General features: G+C 40.6%; 1 protein-coding gene and 1 long non-coding RNA gene across 2 annotated transcripts in view; one reads left to right on the top strand and one right to left on the bottom strand.

Moving 5' to 3' along the window:
- Window positions 1-1,463: 1,463 nt before the first annotated feature.
- The window catches only part of LOC102210594 (1-phosphatidylinositol 4,5-bisphosphate phosphodiesterase delta-3-A-like), a 34,611-nt gene continuing 13,514 nt past the window's right edge, over window positions 1,464-22,560 (top strand). Inside the window, exons 1-11 of the mRNA XM_005749526.2 lie at window positions 1,464-1,766; window positions 4,541-4,596; window positions 4,693-4,804; window positions 8,429-8,657; window positions 8,887-9,016; window positions 13,229-13,454; window positions 14,204-14,405; window positions 16,426-16,570; window positions 19,193-19,345; window positions 21,039-21,176; window positions 21,270-21,423. Coding sequence (XP_005749583.1) covers window positions 1,676-1,766; window positions 4,541-4,596; window positions 4,693-4,804; window positions 8,429-8,657; window positions 8,887-9,016; window positions 13,229-13,454; window positions 14,204-14,405; window positions 16,426-16,570; window positions 19,193-19,345; window positions 21,039-21,176; window positions 21,270-21,423 — 1,636 coding nt within the window. The 5' untranslated portion in view covers window positions 1,464-1,675. The remainder of the gene's footprint in view (window positions 1,767-4,540; window positions 4,597-4,692; window positions 4,805-8,428; window positions 8,658-8,886; window positions 9,017-13,228; window positions 13,455-14,203; window positions 14,406-16,425; window positions 16,571-19,192; window positions 19,346-21,038; window positions 21,177-21,269; window positions 21,424-22,560) is intronic.
- Window positions 6,463-8,468, bottom strand: LOC102210391 (uncharacterized). The gene is made up of 2 exons (XR_312171.1): window positions 8,405-8,468; window positions 6,463-7,480 (listed from the first exon to the last, which is right to left on the bottom strand). It is a non-coding gene; the product is annotated as an uncharacterized LOC102210391 (long non-coding RNA).

The raw sequence follows: 22,560 nt of genomic DNA, 5'->3' as shown, positions 1-22,560 counted from the left end.
ATAATAATAATAATAATAATAATAATAATAATAATAATAATGTCAATTTCAAGGAACATGTTATGACAAACATTTTCTTTACTTGATTATATTTGAATGATAAAAGTTACTTTACTCAAATGGGACTGATGTTTACAGGCTTCAGTTGGTAAAATCTGAGTCCTCTACCATCACTTCTTCCACTGCGGATGGGATTAATCAACATGGACACACAAAGTGAACTAATCCTGCTCTATAACCGTTTATGAAACAAAGTAATCAATAAACCAAAATATTTTTTATTGTCGTTAGCATTGTTTAAAACATTATCCTGCAATTACGAAATTAGTCTAGGAGGCATCAATTTGCATCCATCACTTTCATGTATTGCAGTCAACCCGGGACATGCAGCCCGATTTGTGGATTAATTATTATACAATAGCCCTCCGCTGCCCTAACAGAGGACTGTGTTAAGGATCAGCTTTAGGGCTGATCATTAACATCAGTGAATGCATCACTTGTACCGTGGTCCCTTTTAAAACTGGATCTTAGTAGATGGGGCGGACGAGGAAATCTCAAATTTCACGTCTGTCCACGGTCTATAATCCGTTTAAATAATTTTTGCTGTCAACTTCACGAAGACATCCCCGGAAATATCGACGTGTGCTTTCAAAACAAAGGCATAATAAGGTCCAAATCACAGATTTAGGTTAAAAGCTTCAAAAAATATTATTTCTGGTAAGGTGAGATAATACATGGGAAATACGAATAAATAACTAATCGTGATTAGGAAACGTTCACCTTGCAGTTCTGATCAATTTAAAATAATGCTTCGATTATTTAGTTAATCATGATGAATCTGCAATAATGTGACTCAGTAGCTTTCTTAGTAGAATACAACATGACAAAACATTTGCATGTTCTCCCGCCTCCTCCACTCCCAACGCTGAATTTGGAAATTGATGGATAAATGGGTGCAGATATTTTCTGTTAAGCAATACAATAAGAAAGAACTGGACTGACTCTGTCTGTCAATCTTCCTGTTTAAAGGTAGTTCTTGTATCGCACCATCACCAAGTGCTATCTATCCATGGCGAATTTGGTGATGGCTGTTGTTCTCTTTCTAATATTACAGTGACATTAGCTCACAAACTGGGAAAAGACACAACTGTTGCTGTGAAGTAATGCTATAATATATTAAATAAATAAAATATAACAATAAAAATTAATTGATGTTCAAATAAAAATTACAAAATCTTGCAGACACAAGCAGAGAATGACAAGCAGAGAATGGTTATACAAGGTCTCAATTATGCCTCTGTCTACACTATTTTTAATTTTACTTCAAGAGACTACGTGGGTCCAGAAGTCGTCTTTTATAAATATAAATAAATAACATGAAACGGGTAGGTCTACCCTGTTTGCGCGTCGCAAAGTCTTTATTTTGAAAATCATCCAGGAAGAGATGCTTTACAATCCAACCACAATGACATTGCAAAGGTTTGTCTTGTCTCTTGTTTTCCTCCGGCAGGATAAAACATGAGGAGCACTCTGCTCTGTGATTTGTATACACTGTCTTGACAGCCGAGCCAGTAGACTGTCAACTTCCTACCTCGGTCACACACACAACGCAGGATACGGCTGCAGGGACGGAGGGAGGCACGGAGAGCTAAATAAAGCGCAGCCTCTTTACAGTATGTTGGGCAACAGAAAGAAAGCAATCCCCCAGGTCAAGAACGGAGCCGGGACGTCTGAATTAAAGGCCATTGATCCTCTGCGGAATCTGGGTGAGAGTTTTTGTTACAGCAGCCTGTGCGTTTATTATGCTCTGTATTTTTACTGAAAGAGTACCGGTATCTCCCTCCGACTGAGAAAATGGCTTTGCTAGACGGTAACCCTGCTTTAACCCGTTAACCCTGCTTCACATTCAGATTGCAGTGCTTGAAAAATTTGCTTTGCTCCCTAGTACAAATCGAGGTACTTGAGGTATACTATTCCACGCTGCTCTAGTTTATCCAGATAGTAAAATTACTGAAATTACCGTATTCCAGTGAGCCGATAATTAACTTAAAATATTTTCCTGACTTATTCAATTCCAGTTAAAAAATAAGGAGGTGACTCTGTTGTTATAGATGTACAGTTTTCACATTTAAATATGTGCCACTGAATTGAGCAACATAAACTGAGCCCATTCTCACTTCTATGATTTTTCTTCTCCACCCATGTGCTATAGCTCGGTATTTACAGCCTTTTATTTTAATGGATTAAATTCATTTTTCACCTCAGAATTCTACACTAAAAACCCAAAACATAGCATGTACATAAGTATTTGTGATGCATCCTGTGTCATCATGTGTCTGATGTTTCTACAACTTGACTAGAGTCCACCCGTGGTGTGTCCAATTCAATTCAATTCAATTCAGTTTTATTTCTATAGAGCCAAATTACAACAACAGGTTACCTCAAGGCGCGTTATAATGTAAGGTTAAGATCCTACAATAATACAGAGAAAACAGAGAAACCCCCAACAATTATATGAGCAAGCATTTTGGCAACAATGGGAAGGGAAAAATTCCCTTTTAATAGGAAGAAACCTGCAGCAGAACCAAGTTGAGAAAGGAGTGTCCATATGTCACAACCATTTAGGGGGATGGAGTTCACTGGACATGGTTTGGAAAGGCAGCTCTCTAATATAAGGTCCCGTAGTTGACGGCAGATTTCAGAGGACAAATTAAAGACTGGATTATATTACATTGAAGGTCCCAGTAATCACAGGGGCCTCCATCATCCATAAATGGAAGAAGCATCACCAGGACACTTCCTGTAACTGCCGCCCAGCCATTCTGAGCAGTCAGGGTAGAAAGGCCTTAGTCATGCCTTTTTTCAAACTATGGCTCATGTGATGAAGCACATGGATGATAGTAGGTCAAGAAACCTGGAATAACTCCCAGTACATTTTAAATACCTGACTCTGCACAATTTGGTTTTAAAATTGAAGAAGTTTCTCTGATGAGATGTGAAATCTCTTCACTTAAAGAGAAACTTAAAGAAGTCCAGGTGTGCCAAACTTTTATCATCATCAAGAATTGCAATAAGCAAAGGCTGTGCATATTTATGCCTGTATTATATTTTTAGATTTTAGTTTTAAATTTCCAAGAATTTAAAGAAAACATTTCACTGTCATTATAGGGTATTGGGTATATAATTTTGAGGTGAAATTTTTATTCAATCCATGTTAGAATAAGGCTAACACATCACCATGTGGAGCGAGTGAAGTCGCTGTGAATAACTTCCAGATGTGCCGTATGCTTACGTCTAGACAAAAGTTTAGGCGGTCGAGTTTGAGAAAATCCCCTCGAAAGAAGCTCCAGAATAACAAAAACATTATAATTAAGTTCAATATATTAAAAATAGTTGTATTAGTGGCTGTATGTGGTCAACAACTGGGTCTCCAGTAAAATAAAGAACATTCAATTCAATTGTATTTCAGCAGGGTTTATTATATGTTTTCACTATGAACTGAAGTGCTATATAATAAACTAAAATAGAATAAAATAAAATAATGTTCTTTTACATTCAAAATGAAATAAAGAACTCTTGAAAGAGTTGTCTTACATATAAAGTCCTTAATTTAAAAAAAGAAAAGGTCTAGTTTGGAACGTTGCTTTGAAAAAATGACCTGATTGGCTGAGTAACATCACATGGAATGACTTACAATCCATGTGACTGGTCTATGTTTGCTGTGTGCACACACTGACTGCCAAAAAATGAAAATAGCAGTACAGATTAAAATAACCATGCTGTACATGCATACAAGAAAACTTGTACCAAGAATCAAATCTAATGGGTCCATACAGAATAGTGTTTGGATCCGGATTCAGACTGCAGTCCACCTTATGGGCTCTAGACTAATCACCATACACTTACGTCACTGAAAGGTTCCTTCCGTGCCGTAGAGTTCATGAGATTCTACAAAAGAACCCACAAACGGGATACCAAGAATTTTGACAGTTTGTACTTTCAAGTATTGACATACAAAACGGAGAGAACTATGTCCAAGTTATAAGAACTAACCCTACAAGGATTGCTCGTGGCCTGGTGCAAAATTACTTTTTTTTTTTTTATAATGAATAATTGTTTAATAAACAATCTCCTCTAGCAGAAGTACACATCCATTCAGCTATGAGGCACATTTCTGGAGGTGTTACTTTTTTGGGGGGCCCAAGTTTATAATGGCTCCAAATGTTGTCTTTATAGTTTTTCCTTCCATTTTTTTCTGTCCACCCACCCAAGATATATTTCAATTACAGTGCACCCACACGAGCAGCTGTGGTGCGGCAGATGTATACACACTAGCCTCTAATTTTAACGCTGATCTCTTTTTCCTCTCTTTATGCCCTCCCTGTTCTTTCTTCAGCCTATCCCAGTGCTACTGAATTTGAATCGTATTATAATTAGGTGTATGCTCACTGCTATTTTATACACACCCAAATACAGTATATAAATATAGTGTTTATAACATAATTTTAATCGACCATCATTTTGTCTCTATGCTTTCTAGGAGTGCAAAATGATGAAGATGTGAGGCAGATGCTGCAGGGCTCTAGTATGGTGAAGGTATCAATAATTATAAACCATTTGTAGCGGTTAGAAGTAGTTTGTGAATGCTATATATTACATGTATTGTAACATATGAAATCATTACATGGGAAGGTTCGCTCGCCTCGCTGGCAGAAGCGTCGGATTCTGAAGTTGCTGGAAGATGGTGTCACCGTTTGGTGTCAATCATACAAAACATCCAGCCGAGCCAAGGAACAACAATCCTGTAAGTTGTATGCAGCATCACACTATCGACACTAAATGAATTTGAATTGTCAGTTGTAAATGAAACATTAAACTATAACAAGTTGCAGTCCACACTGTTACATGATCACAGAATAAATAAATGATTATTTTCATATAACATATATTATACAGTGCTGATGATTATAAAACACAAAGATCATCAAACAAATTCTATTGTAAGACAAAGATAAGCCGAGTAAATACAAAATAAAGTTTTTAAATCATTTAATTTATTAATGGAAAAAAAGCCATCCAAACCTGTCTGTACCTGTCTGAAAACCTAATAACTTTTTGTGCGCTCCTTGACAACAGAAACCACAATCAAGTATTTGGAATAACTGGGAATGACTATTTCACACAGTTGTGGAGAAATTTTGACTTACTCTTACGTGCAAAATGTTTTTAATTCTGTTATGTTGGAAATGTTTGAACATGGAGGACCTGTTTAAGGTCAGGCCATAGCATCTCAGTCTTAATTTGAGTCCAGACATTGACTTGGCCACTCCAAAACCTTCATTTTGAGTTTTTATAAGCCAGAAGTGGAGTTCTCAGTGTGTTTGTCAGTGCGCCTCAGCAGTGCATACACAAAAAATCAGTGTGCAAATTGTGCATACAAACTTTTCAAACACAAATCTGCGATTCATAAATATCTTATCTTTGTCTAAATGTATTTGATGATCTGAAATGTGTAAGTGTTAGAAATATGCAAAAACTAGGAAATCAGTAAGGGGGCAAATACTTTGTAATGGCACTTAATGTAGTGCTTTGATGCTCTTAGCGAAACACTAACAGCACTGTTATAAATTCACAAACGCGCTCATTCAGAACTGTATTGCATGGCTTTTTATCTATTACACACACTCCAGTGGACGTTTCAGGGGCAATTTGGGTTCACTATCTTGTCCAGGAACAATATGATATGTTGTCTAAAGAAACAGGAATCGAGCCATTGATACTTTGATGAATAATCACACCTGCTTCTTTTTAAAGATCACTAATGCGTGAGCCGAAAATGTGTCTCAAGTTTTGGTCAAGATGTAATCATCATCAATAGACCATGGCCTGTGGTAGAAAGATGTTTTTCTCCCATTTTTAAATTCATCTAATACATAAATAAATAATCTAAAGAAAAATCATGGTCTAATTATTTGTTAACAGTGAAGTAAAGTTTAATTACCTATACATTTTTCTGTTTATTGATCATTGTTATCATAAAGGGTTACTATGCAGACATGCTGACCAACATCATTATGTTTAGCTAAAGTGGTTAAAGTAACTAGATTAGCTCATATGGAAAGAGAACTATGACATTACATATAACCTATGTAATACGCTGTAGCCTTTCCTTCTGGAGAACAAGTGGCTGCTCAGTGGTGGCTGGGTGTGTAAGGTAAAATGTCCATGTACTGTATCTATTTTTGATCATTTTAAATACAGTTTGCTGCTCTGTACTTTGTACTCCCTCCTTCACTATCTGAGGGTCACACATGTTGCCCTGATTATAGAGCTCATCTATTTTGAGCATAAGATCCTTTCTCTAGTTCAAATAGTGGGATTGCAAAACATATGGCGGGAGTCCACCTTGGAGCCTGTGGGTTTGATGCTGTGTAGTTAACATATGACTCAGCCACTCCCAAGTACAGTACAGGGCCTTTAATTGGCACTGGATTTGGTGTGCCAGTTCTGTGGTTTACTCCTGACATCCAAGATCATTACAGAGATGGTTTTCCTCTAGTATGTTACACTTCTAAATAAGATTTGAAGCTAAATCTTTGTACTCTTCATTCCATAATCTTCTCAGATGTATTTCAAAAAACTTGTAGATGGTTGTAATTGGACTTGACATGTGGAAATAAAAAAAGCTTGTTAGACACAAACAAGTGTCTTACTAAAACAAACATAGAGTCCAAAAGCTGGAAAAGAAAGGCCTACGTGCAGAATCAAGAGGCAGAGGAGACCAAAGGGAAAGGAAAATATGTTCAGAGAGCCGGTCCAAAGGTGATGCAAGGTACAAAGACAGTCCTGTGGGTTGGCCTGGCTGCAGGACAAAGCAGAGAAGCAGTTTTATGGGTTTACCCAAATGAAGAGAGACAGTTCTCGGAGTGAGCCCGGGGCCCAGCAATGGCCGAGGAGGTGGCCAGTAGGCCTGTTTTGGCAGTCGGTGGCCAGTGATGACAGCCAGCAATACCCAGGTTGGAGACCCTTTGGAGGGGGTGAATGGCAGCTGGTGATAAAGGTCATGATCATTCAGGGGGGGTTGGGAGGAGGCTGACATCGGCAGAGGAGACCCCTCCAAAAGCTTGGTTGGAGCCCATTATCAATGGTAGGGATGAGAGTCCCCTAGAGGCAGAGCCCATTTTGAGACTGGGCTGTGATGGGGGCTGGCAATGGCATCAGCATCATCAGCATGCTGGCCTTCAGCCCACAGACTTTTAATATCTGTAGATCCAAAAATCTAGGTAGAAATTCCAAAAAGCTTCCTAAATTCCTCCTTCAGGTCCTTGGAAAGGATTGCTATATCTTCTGCATCCATGTTCTGGTTGCCTTGTTCTGTCATCTTAGTGAAGTGCAGAATGTTAGAACCCACATCCAAAATGTGACAGGACAAGGTTCAAAACATAATGAGAGCCATTTGGTTGAAAAAGACGGAAAAGGTCTATAAATGCAGAGACAAACAGTAAACAGAAATACATGAAACAAAATCCAAAATAACAGGGAAATACATAAGTAGGCAACAGTGTGATACAGTCAGCTTAAAGTGAAAGACAGGTTATACACACATCGGAGCACATTGAGGGCTAAATTAGGAAAACAGATCGGTGAGAAGAAAGCAGTGAAACTAAACAGTGATAGGGGAAGTAAAACTATAAGCACAACACAGAAGGCAAAAGACTTCCAAATTAAAACAGGAAGTTACTAACCACAGAGACAAAGGTGTGGTAACAGTACATAAGAGGAAACTAAGGAAACCAGAATAAGCAAAGAACCAAATTCTAAAGAACAAACAAACCAAGAACTGGGTGGAAAACCTAATAGTGTCATGGTCCTGGGTCTTCGAGCTTGGTTCTGGATGTGCTCATTTCTTTGAAATTACAAAAGAGTTGTCTCTGTATATATTGTTCTCTTGTGCTTCTGAGTTTAGTTATAGTCTCGTGTGTGTTATGTTCTGCTTTGCCTTCCTTGCTTTGTTAGTGGATTCTGCTCAGCTGTGTTCTCCAGGTGTTTCACCTTTACCCATATCTCATGGGTATTTAAGCCCCCTGTTTCCTTCTGTCACTTGTTGTGATCTTCCCATAGCTGTGTGCCCTGTCTATTTCTCAGTGTAGTTCTCTAGCTAATGTTCACCAGTATCTGCTTACTTAAGTTCTTTGCATTTTGGTTTGCTGCATGTCCAGGAATAAAGCTGCCTTTTGAGTTCAGTTCTGTTTCTGAGTCCTGCATATTGGGTCCAATTCTCTGCTCACTACACAGTGTATCATAACAAATAATAAACAAAGATAAAAGAAAAAAATCTTAAAACTCTCTGTCAGGACCATAACAATCACAAGGTGTGAATATATTTGAATAATTCTTTGCTCACTTTATTTCTTTCTTCATCCTCCAGTCTCCATCATGGAAGTGGAGTGTGTGCACGAAGGTTGCCAGTCAGAAACATTGCGGCAGATGGTTGGCTCAGTACCTGAAAACCAGTGTTTAACAGTGGTCTTCAAAGGGTCTCGTAAAAGCCTGGATCTCCTCTGCCAAAGCCAAGAAGAAGCTCAGTGCTGGGCCCGTGGCATCCGTACCCTGCAGGAGAGGATGGACAACATGACCCAGAAGGAGAAACTTGACCAATATCCTTGATTTTTGTGGGGGTGGACATACATCCCTGTTCATTTGGATTTATAGAAGCACTACTTTGTGTACATTTAATAATTATTATTATTATTATTTAATTATAATTTGTTGACCACTGGGAACCAAGAGATCCAAACTAGAGAGTTAGCACTGTAAGAGGTAACCACTGAGACTTCATGTTAAAATACACCATATGGCTCACCAGTGCTTCCTTGACAGTGTCACCTGGATTCATGCTTATATGAGTCGGGCTGACCGAAACCGCGACGACAAGATGAGCTACGATGAGGTTCAGATGCTGCTGCAGATGATCAATATTGACTTGAATGACCAGTATGCTCGCAGCCTCTTCCAGGTAGCAGAACACACTGCTTAATTTAAGTAATTAAAGTCAATCATTTAAATTAAAGCTAACTTTACGGGTTTATAGCCATTCTGTCTGGAGTATTGATTTCCCCTCTTGGCGTGCAGTGTGGGTTTTTCAGTTATATTGTATACAAATGGTGATGACTTTATTTGGTTAGTACTCAGAGCTTGTGACCATAGGAAAGGGTAGGAACGTAGACTAACCAGTAAATTGACACCTTCACATTTACGCTCAGCTCTCTCTTTATTACAGTGGACTGCCATGTAGTCTGTTTGTTGATCTCATTTTCCGCACTCCTCTCACTTGTGAACAAAATCCTGACTGTCGCCCATAGACGTTGCCTGATGAGTGCTAATGACTAAATAGAGTGCACCTGTGTGTAATCTAATGTCAGTACAAATACAGCTGCTCTGTGACGGCCTCAGAGGTTGTCTAAGAGAATATTGGGAGCAACAACACCATGAAGTCCAAAGAACACAGCAGACAGGTCAGGGATAAAGTTATTGAGAAATTTAAAGCAGGCTTAGGCTACAAAAAGATTTCCCAAGCCTTGAACATCACACGGAGCACTGTTCAAGCCATCATTCAGAAATGGAAGGAGTATGGCACAACTGTAAACCTACCAAGACAAGGCCGTCCACCTAAACTCACAGGCCGAACAAGGAGAGCGCTGATCAGAAATGCAGCCAAGAGGCCCATGGTGACTCTGGACGAGCTGCAGAGATCTACAGCTCAGGTGGGGGAATCTGTCCACAGGACAACTATTAGTGGTGCACTGCACAAAGTTGGCCTTTATGGAAGAGTGGCAAGAAGAAAGCCATTGTTAACAGAAAACCATAAGAAGTCCCGTTTGCAGTTTGCCACAAGCCATGTGGGGACACAGCAAACATGTGGAAGAAGCTGCTCTGGTCAGATGAGACCAAAATGCAAAACGCTATGTGTGGAAAACTAACACTGCACATCACTCTGAACACACCATCCCCACTGTCAAATATGGTGGTGGCAGCATCATGCTCTGGGGGGGCTTCTCTTCAGCAGGACAGGGAAGCTGGTCAGAGTTGATGGGAAGATGGATGGAGCCAAATACAGGGCAGTCTTGGAAGAAAACCTCTTGGAGTCGGCAAAAGACTTGAGACTGGGGCGGAGGTTCACCTTCCAGCATCAACGACCCTAAACATAAAGCCAGGGCAACAATGGAATGGTTTAAAACAAAACATATCCATGTGTTAGAATGGCCCAGTCAAAGTCCAGATCTAAATCCAATCCAGAATCTGTGGCAAGATCTGAAAACTGCTGTTTACAAACGCTGTCCATCTAATCTGACTGAGCTGGAGCTGTTTTGCAAAGAAGAATGGGCAAAGATTTCAGTCTGTAGATGTGCAAAGCTGGTAGAGACAGACCCTAAAAGACTGGCAGCTGGAACTGCAGCAAAAGCTGGTTCGACAAAGTATTGACTCAGGGGGCTGAATAATTACACACACCCCACTTTTCAGTTATTTATTTGTAAAAAATGTTTGGAATCATGTATGATTTTCGTTCCACTTCTCACGTGTGCACCACTTTGTGTTGGTCTTTCACCTGGAATTCCAATAAAATTGATTCATGTTTGTGGCTGTAATGTGACAAAATGTGGAAAAGTTCAAGGGGGCCGAATACTTTTGCAAGCCACTGTAGATTCCTCAATTTGGGTTAGTTATTCATCCCACACTTGGAGTGTGCATATGGCGGGGGTGTTGCCTCTGGCTCCGCTGCAGTGTGGGGGTGGTTAAGTGGGCTCGAGGGGCAGTGCCAGGGTGGCTGGCAGGGCAGCTGCTGCCACTCAGTAATCAGACTGTCCCTATTTCAGTGACACAGGGGCTCAAGAGAGGAGCTGAGTGTGGAGTGGAGAAGCAGCTGAAAAGCTGACCTCCTGACGTCAGGAAAAAGGATAACGTATTGTTAATAACACCATAAAACTGTCACCTGAGGCTACGTGGGGTCCATTCATTTCACAGTGGTGGTCCCGCAGTCTGCGGCACCTGTGCAGCTGCTGCACCTACTTGGCAGATATAGTGATGCACCAAGAGCAGGCAGCAGTGCACAAAGACCAGCTGAATGAGCTTTGGGCTCAGGCAGAGCAACAAACAAGTGTGCGGGAGAGACTGGACAGGGCAGCCGCACCGCTGCGATCCCCTCCTCTCATGGTGGCCATGCACCGGAAAGGGGACGGGGATGATCCCCAGGTCCTCATGGAGGCGTTCCTGGTTAGTGCTGAGGCATGCCAGTGGCCTGCTGTGGAGTGGGTTCCGCGGCTACTGCTGCTGCTATCCGGAGTGGCCCAGACGGCGAGCCATCAGAGGGCGAGGCGTGGATGCTCTCAATGATTGTCCTGGAGCAGTTTGTGGAGGGGCTGCCCAGAGAGGCGACATGGTCCGCTGTTACCAGCCCTGGCTGAAGATCACCAACTGGTCAGCAGGCAACCGCCGGTAACTGCGTCGAGGAGGAGGCCCCCTGGCCCAGCCCCAGCGGAGCGACCTCCGCCCCTGCAGTCCTCAAATCTGTCCTAGCGAACCTGCCAACCCGGAGCCGAGCAACAACAGGCACCCGAGCCACAGGGGGTGGCGCAGGCAGCCGGGACACCTGCAACGGGAGTGTCCACTGATGCAGGTCAGGCGGGTGTTCTGCGCCCAACCAGACTTACCGCATATTAGTAAGGTGTCAAGGAGATATACACCAGACTTTGGTGGACATGGCCTGTACGCAGACCCTCGTGCATCAAAGCTTGGTTCACCCCAGAGCATTGTTGGAAGCAAAGTGCGGTTAAGTGTGTGCATGGGAGCATTCACAAATATCACACAATATTTTACAGTGCAGTAGCATGTAGTGTCTGCGCGGCATTCAGCGGTGACATGTACTTCTAGGGAGGATCCGCCGGCACCAGTGATTCACCCGAGGGGAGATTTCCCACTGGAGCAGTCTTATGATGACACCCCACACTCAGCCTTCGACCAAGTGATAGAAATTGATGGTCACCTGGTGTGCCCTGAAGCCGCGCAGGCCTACCCACACTTTGTATTATTGAACAATAGGCTTTATCAAGTGAGTTGTGACACTCACACAGAGGAGGCGTACACCCAGTTGTTGGTGCTGAAAAGCCGTCGAGAAATTATTTTCCAGGCGGCTCATTATAACCCCATTACAGGGCATATGGGATATGATAAACCTCTGGAGCGAATAATAGCCCAATCTTATTGGCCAGGCCCGAGCAGATGTGCGCTGATGGTATGCGTCATGCAAGGAATGTTAGCTGGTTAACCAGCCAGCTATCGTAAAAGCACCTTTTTTCCCACTACCAATAATGGAAGTGCCGTTTGAGCGCATTGGCATGGACCTCATCAGGCCATTTCACCGAAGGGTACGTGGCTATTGCTTTGTATTAGTTATGGTGGATTATGCAAAGCAACCCTCGGAAGCAGTGATGCTGGGCACCATCTCTGCAAAGAGTGTTGCGCAGGCGCTGTTCAGGGCATCTCTTGAGTTGGCAGCCCAAAAGAGATTCCTGACTGACCAGGGCAGGTCATTCATGTCTCACACACTTAAACAGCTGTACAAATTATTGGGCATGAAATCTAAACCAGGAGAGGAGAGAGATGAATTGGGGCCAGAGATGCCAAATTCAAACATTCCTGCCTCTCTCCATTGTAATAAACATCTCACACAGGGCCAGAGAGTGGATGTTGGTGTATCCAACAGCGTTTTGCAGATGTGTTCTCACCTCTGCACGTCGTACTTCGCTCATAGAGCACCATTTTGCATAGGCATGCATAGAGCGACCTGGCGTGGCGGTGTGTTTACAGCCCTACAGGTTACCTGAGCAAGAGGCAAATTGTTGAGAGAATTGCTGAAAATAGGAGTGATAGAAGAGTCAAACAGTGTGTGGTGTAGCCCCCTAGTTCTTGTGGTGAAGAAAGATGGGTCTGTATGGTTCTGTGTGGAATATCCTTATCCGATGCCCCAGGTCGATGAGCTCCTGGACCGGTTAGGCACTGCTCACTTTTTCACAACACTGGATTTTTACGGAGCTATCCCCACCAGGGATAAAAAATAATATAGCAGATACAGGGATATATAGACCAAAAGTGGGTAGAGATAACACCCCCACAGCAAATCATGTTCTATTTGCACATTAACAAACTGCTATTATTTCCGTCTTTCTGATAGAAATGTGACCAGTCAGGTGACGGTCGTCTCGATCACGGAGAGATTGAAGTTTTCTGCAGGGAGTTGTTACGAAGGCCAGAACTGGACATCATATTCATTCGCTACTCTGCAAATGGCTGTGTGCTTTCAGCTGTGGACCTGAGGGATTTCCTAAAGGACCAGGGGGAGGATGCCTCACTCGTTCATGCCCAAAGCCTCATACTCACCTATGAACTTAATGAGTGGGGTACGGTACTAGTAACAATAAATTATAAGATTGGAGAATTAAAATACTTTAAAAATAGCAAAGCTTACCTGACAAATATTCAGCTGTGCTAAAGGATGAAGTTTGTGGTACAAAGGACATTTTGACTGGAAAACACAGTTTGGCCACAACTCAAAGATTCATACACCAAGTCTGACCTGACAACATTTCACATAGATGTCTAATAGGACAGAACAGAATATCACAATGGGATGGGGTAATTCTATATTTATTCCCAGTCTGTCTGAGGGATAAGCAGTAACACATTCTGGCTAGAGCAAATGAAAACACAAGGATTGATGAGGTAAGTGATCAGATAAGCTGAAGTGTTTCAGTTTACATCAGACCTGAAGGAGATTCAAGTCTTTATAGAATAGTCTGTGTATACTGAGTATACATAGGCTGCTCCAGACTGCTCCTCTGTGTGTCTATTGTATTTTCCTGGTATCAATTGACTAATCATAGGCACATGAAGATTAATTCAGACACTGATATAAAAAGAGTTGAAAAGCTGTAAATGAGTGAAGAGGATGCAGTCTACATGGATACATCAGCAACCAGTCAACCAGTTTGATTCCTGGCCAGTCGCATCCCTTCTGAATGTCTTCCCCCTCTGTTTCTGTGCTACAAAAAATTAAGGCATTTTTATTATTATTTTTAATTATAAGAATAAAAATGATGTTTATTTAATACCCTATTTTTTAAACTTTGTTTCTCTTTGCCCATTGCAGCCCAGAAGAATAGCTTCATGACTCCCAATGGTTTCACCATGTACATGTTGTCAAAGGAAAACTGTGTGTTTAACCCAGAACACGCTAGAGTTTACCAAGACATGGCACACCCACTGTCGCACTACTTCATCTCCTCGTCCCACAACACCTACCTCACTAAGGACCAGCTGACTGGGAACAGCAGCACAGAGCCTTACATACGGTAACAGCAACAGGGCAGTGATTGTGAACTAGGCCGTGTGCAAATACATTTATTAATTTGGTAACCTAACTATTTCACTATTATTGACAAAGGCAGTATACTGTTATTATTGTATTAGAGTTTTGTACTAAATTATTATACTTTAAATTGTCTCACAAAATTCTGAACAAGGTGAATTAGAATTTTTGTAAAAACCAATCATAACACACAAAATGCAGCAGTACTTGTCAGTCCCCTATAAACAGCTGGATGGTGTTGTCTGGGCTGCCTAGCTAAGCCCACTGACATCATAACTCGGATCAAGATTAGTGTCAGGAATAGGTGGATAAACTACGTAGTGCTTCTTCGCATATCTGCTCTGTTCTCAGAATTGTTCTCAGCTGTTATGACCACTGACAAGTGAAGTGAAAAAGACTGTCACGACTATCACTTCATCCTGGGTGGCTGTAGCTTAGGAGGTAGAGCAGGTGGTCTGCTAATTTGAAGGTTGGTCTCTGGTTGCATGCCAAAGTGTCCTTGGACAAGATACTGACCTCAGAAATTCCCCAGATCTCAATCCAACTTTGGAATGTTCTAGACAAACAAGCCCAATCCATTGAGGCCACAACTGACAACTTGCAGGACTTAAACGATCTGTTGCTAAAATCTTGGCGCCAGATACTGCAACGTGTCTTCAGGGGTGCAATGGAGTCCTCAACAGGTCAGAGCTTTTCTGTGAGCAAAAGGGTATAAACACAATATTAGGCAGGTGGTCATAATGTTGGTGTATATACCTGGGAATTTGGTACTGTTAACAAAAGTTACCATTGACAAATAAACCCACATGTACAAGTTTTAACTAGCTGGCTAACCAACCCCATGTTGGCAATTATACTTTAGTGTAGAAATGTTTATACCATGGCATTGTTCAACATTATACATAAGTTAAAGTCATGGCGCATTACAGCTGGTGAGTTAATTTGGCAAGCCAGATAATTCCACTCACGCATACTTTTACTAAGTATAACTTAACCAAACAAGATACAGTTAGCCAGCCAGCTATAACTCAGCTATTCCGCATGAATCTGATGGTGCTGTCACGGGTTGCTCTGAGGATCCACTCGCAGGACTCCGGAGTTGTGTTTTAACAGAGACGGTTTATTTACAAGATCTCCACCAAGTGTATTTACAGACAGTGTGAGGATAGTGCTTTAAACAAGATGTGAGAGGCAGGGTTCCAGGGAAAACAAGGGAATCACACACGCGCTCACGCCAACCTTTCTCTCTCCGCTAGTGACCAGTCACTCCTTCCACACTCCACACGGGGAAACACGGGGATGGGTCCGGGGAATCTAGAACACAGAGACACACGTTAACTTTCTGAGGCGGAGGCATGGGAAACTTGGGCTCGACGTGTACTGACTAGAGTCCTCACAACAATCCAGCGTTGAACAGCTGACCTCCTCCCTCTAAAATACCAGCTGGTCTGATGAGGCCCAGGTGTTCCCAATCCAGGAAGGCGTGGGCCGAGGGCGTGAAGCCGCCATGAGTTCCGCCCCGGCCAAACAGGAGAGAGAGGGAGAGAGGGGGAGAGAGGGGGAGAGAGAGATAGAAAAGGAGAGCCAGGAGTGGGGAGATTATGATCAGCGCCTTGCCGATCCCGCAGGTCGTGACAGGTGCACCATTTGTATTGTGTACTGATGAAGTAGGTGGAAAACGGAAAATGTCAGATAGCTGGCAAATATTCATTGTAAGCAGGCATGCAAGTATGCAAGTAACATTAGCCAAAAAGATCACAGATATAAATTTTCAAAAGCAATCTCTTCTACAAAATACTATATAGCCATTTTGCCTTATGATATGCTTAGAACAGTCATATGTTGATGTTACATTTGTCCAAAAAGTAATTAAATGCCATAATTTTTTTAAGTTACTTTAAATTTACTTTACTTCAGAAATATGTAATAAAAGGTGTTTAAGATGTAATTTTTTCTTAACCCAAGGTACACCTTTACTCACAAAGCTTGAATTTGTCTCTTAGAGCTCTAAAACATGGTTGTCGGTGTGTGGAGCTGGACTGTTGGGATGGAGACAAAGGAGAACCAGTTATCTATCATGGACACACACTTACTTCCAAAGTGCCCTTTGTTGAAGTAATTGAGACTATCAATGAGTATGCTTTCAAAGTGAGTACTTCACTGTAACCAAGAGTTCTCTGCAGAAAATGAAATCTTACTGTAGAAATTGTGTAGTATGGTATTTCAAACAATCTAAGCAACTACTGCAGATGTCATTGACTGACTTATTACAGTAGTGTAAATATATTAGAGGGTTAACTAGCTAATTGGAGCCTTGAATGTGTTCTAACAACCAACCATCAGCTGCAAAGTAATGCTCAATAATCAGATTGCTTCCTGTATAGATGCTGCTTTAGTCCACAGATTATAGAATTCTTACCTTGATTACCTGACATTAAAGAGACCACAATGAGCCAAAAACAATTCCTCACACAATCAGCAGAAGCTTCAAATGCTAACACTGTGCTGACATTCTCAATGTTCAGATATGTATATATATATTTATATATTTGGAACCATCATGAATGACTTCTAGAAGCTAGTTTTGCTCATCTGAATGCATCATTAGTGATGGTAAATATATGTTTGTCCATTCTGATGATTTGACTTATGTCTTGAGATATATAGATATAGATGCTGCTGCTGTATATGTTCTTTGATTTTTACTGCTTGTCCTTCCTCTTGTGTTAGCTTTCTGTTACTGTCTCTTATGTTAACGTGTCAGTTTTGACCGTGCCTCAAATCAGCCAAAACCATACCCTCAAAACAATAATTTATCATCCAATTTGTTTGTTACCTGTTGGTTACCTTCTTCAGCTTCCTTATCTATGAAAAGATTGGTTTTAATGTGGCCCACACGGCTTTTTTACAGGATACCTTTTCAATCGAAAAAAAATGGTAAACTGAACCTCAAGAGATTTTTTATGTTACCTTACTATTAATTACAACTACTAGAATATATCTCTAAAATAATTTCTTTTATTTATTCTTTATTTTAATGTTATTAACTATTGTGAGATCTGTGGTGTTACAGGTCAGTTTAATGCATACATATTTAGTTGGAGAGTTTTTTGGGGACAGTATTAAACAACAATGGTTGTCTCTATAAAGCACATTTTAAAGAAAGTGGAGCCCTGTCCTTCAGGGGTCAGTTCAAGTTTTTTTGTTTTGCTTGCCTTCGTTTTATTGTGTCCACCATGGTAAGTTTCTTCCTGAAGTCCTTATCTAAGGTCATAGATGGTAAAGAAATTGTCGCACATGATATTGTCACGTGTCCTCGCAGTCCAGTAATCATATTAAGGATTAGAAGTTTTCCTTGATTCTTCACAGGGATACTAATTGCACATTAGTCTGTAGATTCTGTGCATTGCAGTTCTTGCATCAGCTATGCATGGATTTCTGTGTCTTTTTTGCCAGTCTGGCTGGTGTTATGTTGCCAGATAGCGCATTTTTCCATGAAAGGGACAAAATGTTCATCTGCTGTCACCTCTGCCCTGGGTTGAACATCAGTGGAAGGAGATGCACCAATCTCTCCCATACATCTCTGATGGGGCAAGCTTGTCAGTTTTTGCTCTAGTACCACTGTTGTCAAATCTGAGGACTTTTAATACCATTCAAAAGAAAAAGATTCTGCCTGGCGATGCATCCAGAAACTATCAGTGTTTATAATGCACCAATATAAGCATCCAGATATTCCCAGAGGTGACATTCCAAATGTTGCCATGGACTGTTTTTTCTTTAAAGCATTGTAATAGCAATAATGACTTTTAGGAAAAGTGGTGAAATCAATAACAAATGAAAACATGTCTTGATGTCACGTATTCTTGTCACGGCACACCTGGTAATCCCAGGGGTCATTTTGGTGACATTTTCAGCAGTGGCCCTGCCATGCAAGCCAGGAGATACTGCACTCCAAGAGATGTGACCACTTTTGGATTTGTATGTTTCAGCAGAACAGAAGCAGTTTCAGCACCTGTGACCTCCTCATCAGACTTATCAGATGTATCTTTGTTGTATCCCGTGGTTGACATTCTCTATCATCCAGCTCCTCAGAAACTGGCTTGTCCATATTGCTATGCTGTTTTGTGTCTTCTGGCTAATTCTATTCAAAGATATGATGCAGAGCTTGGCTTATTGTAAATCTTCTCATTTTTGCATGCTGCAAACCGGAGATGTATACTCTGCATGTCACCAACATCTTTACATGTCTTACATTTTTATACATTTCCATCTGGATTACCTTTTCAATCAAGCAGTAGGGATAAAAGGGGCTGTTTGTTCTGAGGAGACAAACAGACAGAGAAGCCCCTAACTTCTCTCCGACAGTGTTAGTGAGCTCAGTGTGTTTATGATTTTAGTTTTGGCACTGATTATTTCATAATCTTACATTTTAACTGGGTCAGAACCGACCCTAACAACACAAAGGTCATAACTTTTGCCAAAGCATTTTGTAATTTTGTGAAATTATTTTTTATTTTATTTTGTTTAAATTGAGGTTCTTGACAAAGTCAAAAAGGCTTGATGCAATAAACAAATTTAAATAGCACTTCTATGCATTTAAAACCTAAAAACAGGTTGGTGCCAACCCTAACACAAGAGGAAGGTGTGTTATAGATCGACATTAGCCACAGTGACAATTTTGCTGACAGGCCAAGTGATAATTTCCTTATCTTTCTCTGGTCTACAGAAAATACTTTTCTCACTGACTTTCCAACATTGTGTCTATCCCAGTCCTCTCCCTACCCTCTAATCCTGTCTTTGGAGAACCACTGCTCTCTGGAGCAGCAGAAAGTTATGGCTAGACATCTGCACTCCATTCTGGGAGACAAATTTCTAACAAAGCCTCTTGAAGGCCTGGATTCCCACAATTTGCCTTCCCCAGAGGTAAGTAGTCAAGTAATCAGTGAAAGTTCAGTTCCCATTAGCACTACTAAATCCACTGATAGCAAACATAACTTTATGTGGGACATGTAAATATTCCTGGGTTAATTAAACCACATGTAGATTGTTCTCACAATTACAGTTTTCATCAGATTAATAAAGATAAAAATGATCCATACAAAGAGATATATGTATTGTGCTTGATACTTTTCATTGGCAGGTGGACATTGCTGGCTGGATTTCAATGGCCTATAAAAGTTTTTCAGTCTCCAACCACTTTTACAGTTTTTAATCCTCAGCTGTAAAAGGCTGATAGGGTACCGTCATCACTCTGCCAGGCGTGGACACCCAACTTTAAAACATGATAAAGATGGCGACGTAGGATTTTTAAATTAATGCCATAGGTTCATTTACTAAAAACCTCAAATGAATTTGAATCTCGGGGACCTTCACGGTCAGAGGTCTATTTTTCTAAAATTCTTGTGAATACTGTAACTCAAGAAGGAAGTCACCTAGGAGTCTTACATTTATACAATAATTACTAGGAGGCTGAGGTGTAACACTGGCAGCTGTCAGTATTTTTCACAGCTGGTAAGACTGCTTACCATCTTTTATTATAACTGAAACTAATACAATTAAATACATTTGTTCTGACCTCTGATACTTCTGGTAAAACCTTAGAACATTTGTAGCTTTGTTTCAGCCTGGTATGGGAAAACTTGCAGAAAATGTTTCATGTGTCTTTTATCTCTCATGAGATTTTTTCAGAGCCCTTTGACATTTTTCTCATGTAACATAGTTATGCAGTAAGAATTTAATATATTCAAAAGCATTACAGAAAAATGTGAAAGTAGCCCCTTTCATGAGACAATTATTTAGGCCTGTAATCAGTTTTCAGTCTGTGAACATTACTAAATTTTATTTAAAATTGCACTGCTCAGAGAGCTGTATTGGGAAGATTATGCTGTAACTGCAGTTACCTTCATGTATCACAAGTGTAACAAATATGTTTAGAGCTTTACAATAGGAAAAACTTCTCTATACGATAGGAAAAATCTGCGTCTAACTAGGTGAAAATTATGTAACGCTTATTGTGCTCAATAGGCAGATCACTAATGCCTCAAAAGGAGAAAGACCAATGGCAGAAAAGGTTAATGTGTGCAGGGTTGGATGTGGCAGCACAGCGGAGGGTGGTCTCCATCTCCTGATTGGCCCTATCGGCCTGGCCATTACTCTGTGCGTGAAAACCAGAACAGAGACTGAACTGGGCGAAGAAGGAAGTACAGAATTTTTTCCAAACTTGGGAAGTGGGGACTGTGGCCTGATATGACATTCAGGCAGAAAACATGGTCAGTGATGAGTTGAGTGGTTTCCAGAACAAAGCGTAGCCTAGCCAGGGCGATGAAATTAGCTGCTTTAGAAAAATGGTCTACAATAGTTAGAATTGGGTTACCTGTTAAGGGGGCTAGTCCAGTGATGAACTCCAAAGCGATGTGGGATCAGGGACATCCCGGCATCGGCAAGGGTTGGAAGAGTACAAACGGAGAAGAGCTGGTGATTGTATTCTGAGCACAGTAGACACATATTCTTTAAAACATGCTGTCTTATTAATGTGGGCCACCAGAACAAACATTGTGTGTGTGTGTGTGTGTGTGTGTGTGTGTGTGTGTGTGTGTGTGTGTGTGTGTGTGTGTAGGCTCTTAAAGGTAAAGTCCTAGTGAAGGGGAAGAAGGAGAGGTTGGAGGAATGCTCGTCCAGCTCTTCAGACCTCAGTTCCTCAGATGAGGAGACCAGCCGCATAGAAGGGAAACCCAGAAGGAAGGAGGATAAAAAGGTTGGTACGACACTATCCTAGAAACAGTACCTCTGACCACTTCTGGATGGTGACTAATTCAGTTGGTTTCTGTGTATGTGCATGTGATGTCAGGCAGGCGTCTCCAAGATAACTCCGGAGCTATCAGACCTGGTTGTGTACACTTGCAGTGTTCCCTTTAAAAGCTTCGAACAAGCTGCCAAAAGTCCAGCAACCAACATGTCATCTTTCTCCGAAAGTGATGCACTCAGACATATTAAGGACTCAGGTAGGACACGTCTAAACTTGCCTTTTAGAGTAAAATGGAATAGTTTGTACAGTACAAGTACAGTAGCAAAGGTACTGAGACACCCCACATTTCTTTATGTTTTGCAAGTAATATTGTTGGTTTGTTTTATAAGATGAAAGACAGAAGAAGGAAGCCAGGAATAGAAAGGGAAAAGGGACAGAATGATATTTAATCGTGATTAATCAAAATTAATCCACAGCAACCCTGTGATGAATCTGATTAAACATTTTAATTGTTTGACAGCACTAATATATCTGTATACTTACCTATTAGTATATAGTTTTTTTTTTAAATTGCATTTCACCTGAGAGGACCTGTGCTAAAAGACTGAAGAAAACTATTGAAATTCTCTATGAATTTAAGCATATATTCTTTGTTTATTCCCCATTTATTTCATTATATTGCATAAATGTCTGTTACAAGCTTAAATATAAAGTTGAAAAAGTGTAGTTGCAACCAGGCTGTTGATCAAGTAATTGCGATTAATCACAATTGATTACAGAAAATTGTGAGATTAATTAGTTAATTAAGTCTATTGACAGCACTAATTGCTATATGTTTCAAAATGGATTAAATCAAGCTTGTTAGACAGCCCATGGCTGGACCAAGAACAAGCACAAAAGCATAAAAGTAAAAATCTCTTATCTGCCTTTTATAAGCTCCAATATTAAAATCATACCTGCTTTAAAAGCCTTAACATAAACACATCTCCACCGGCGTGGTGGGAATTAAAAAAACAAAAAAAAACAAAACCCTAAATCTTTACTTATCATATGTAAACTAACAACCATTTGAAACAATACAGATATCTGTTGGAAAATAGAACAGAAAATACTCAATAGAAAAGAGAATACTAAATACTTTTACAACTTAGAAATACCTATAGGGGTAACTTTTACATTTTTGTACCCACTTTGTAATATTTGTAAGTTGTTATTAAACACTGATGATTTAATTTCCTTCCCTTCTTTCTCTCATTGATTTTGATCAGTCAAGATTAAAAACTTGTGGAGACTGATACGCTTAAATTCAATTCAATTCAATTCAATTTTATTTATATAGTGCCAAATCACAACATAAGTTGCCTCAAGGCGCTTCATAGATACAGAGAAAAAA

This window comes from Pundamilia nyererei, unplaced genomic scaffold (assembly GCF_000239375.1).
Source record: "Pundamilia nyererei isolate P.nyererei 1_Seehausen unplaced genomic scaffold, PunNye1.0 scaffold00248, whole genome shotgun sequence".
Classification (NCBI taxonomy): domain Eukaryota; kingdom Metazoa; phylum Chordata; class Actinopteri; order Cichliformes; family Cichlidae; genus Pundamilia; species Pundamilia nyererei.
The sequence above is the reverse complement of the archived record's forward strand: the minus strand, read 5'-3'. Positions and strand labels throughout refer to the sequence as shown.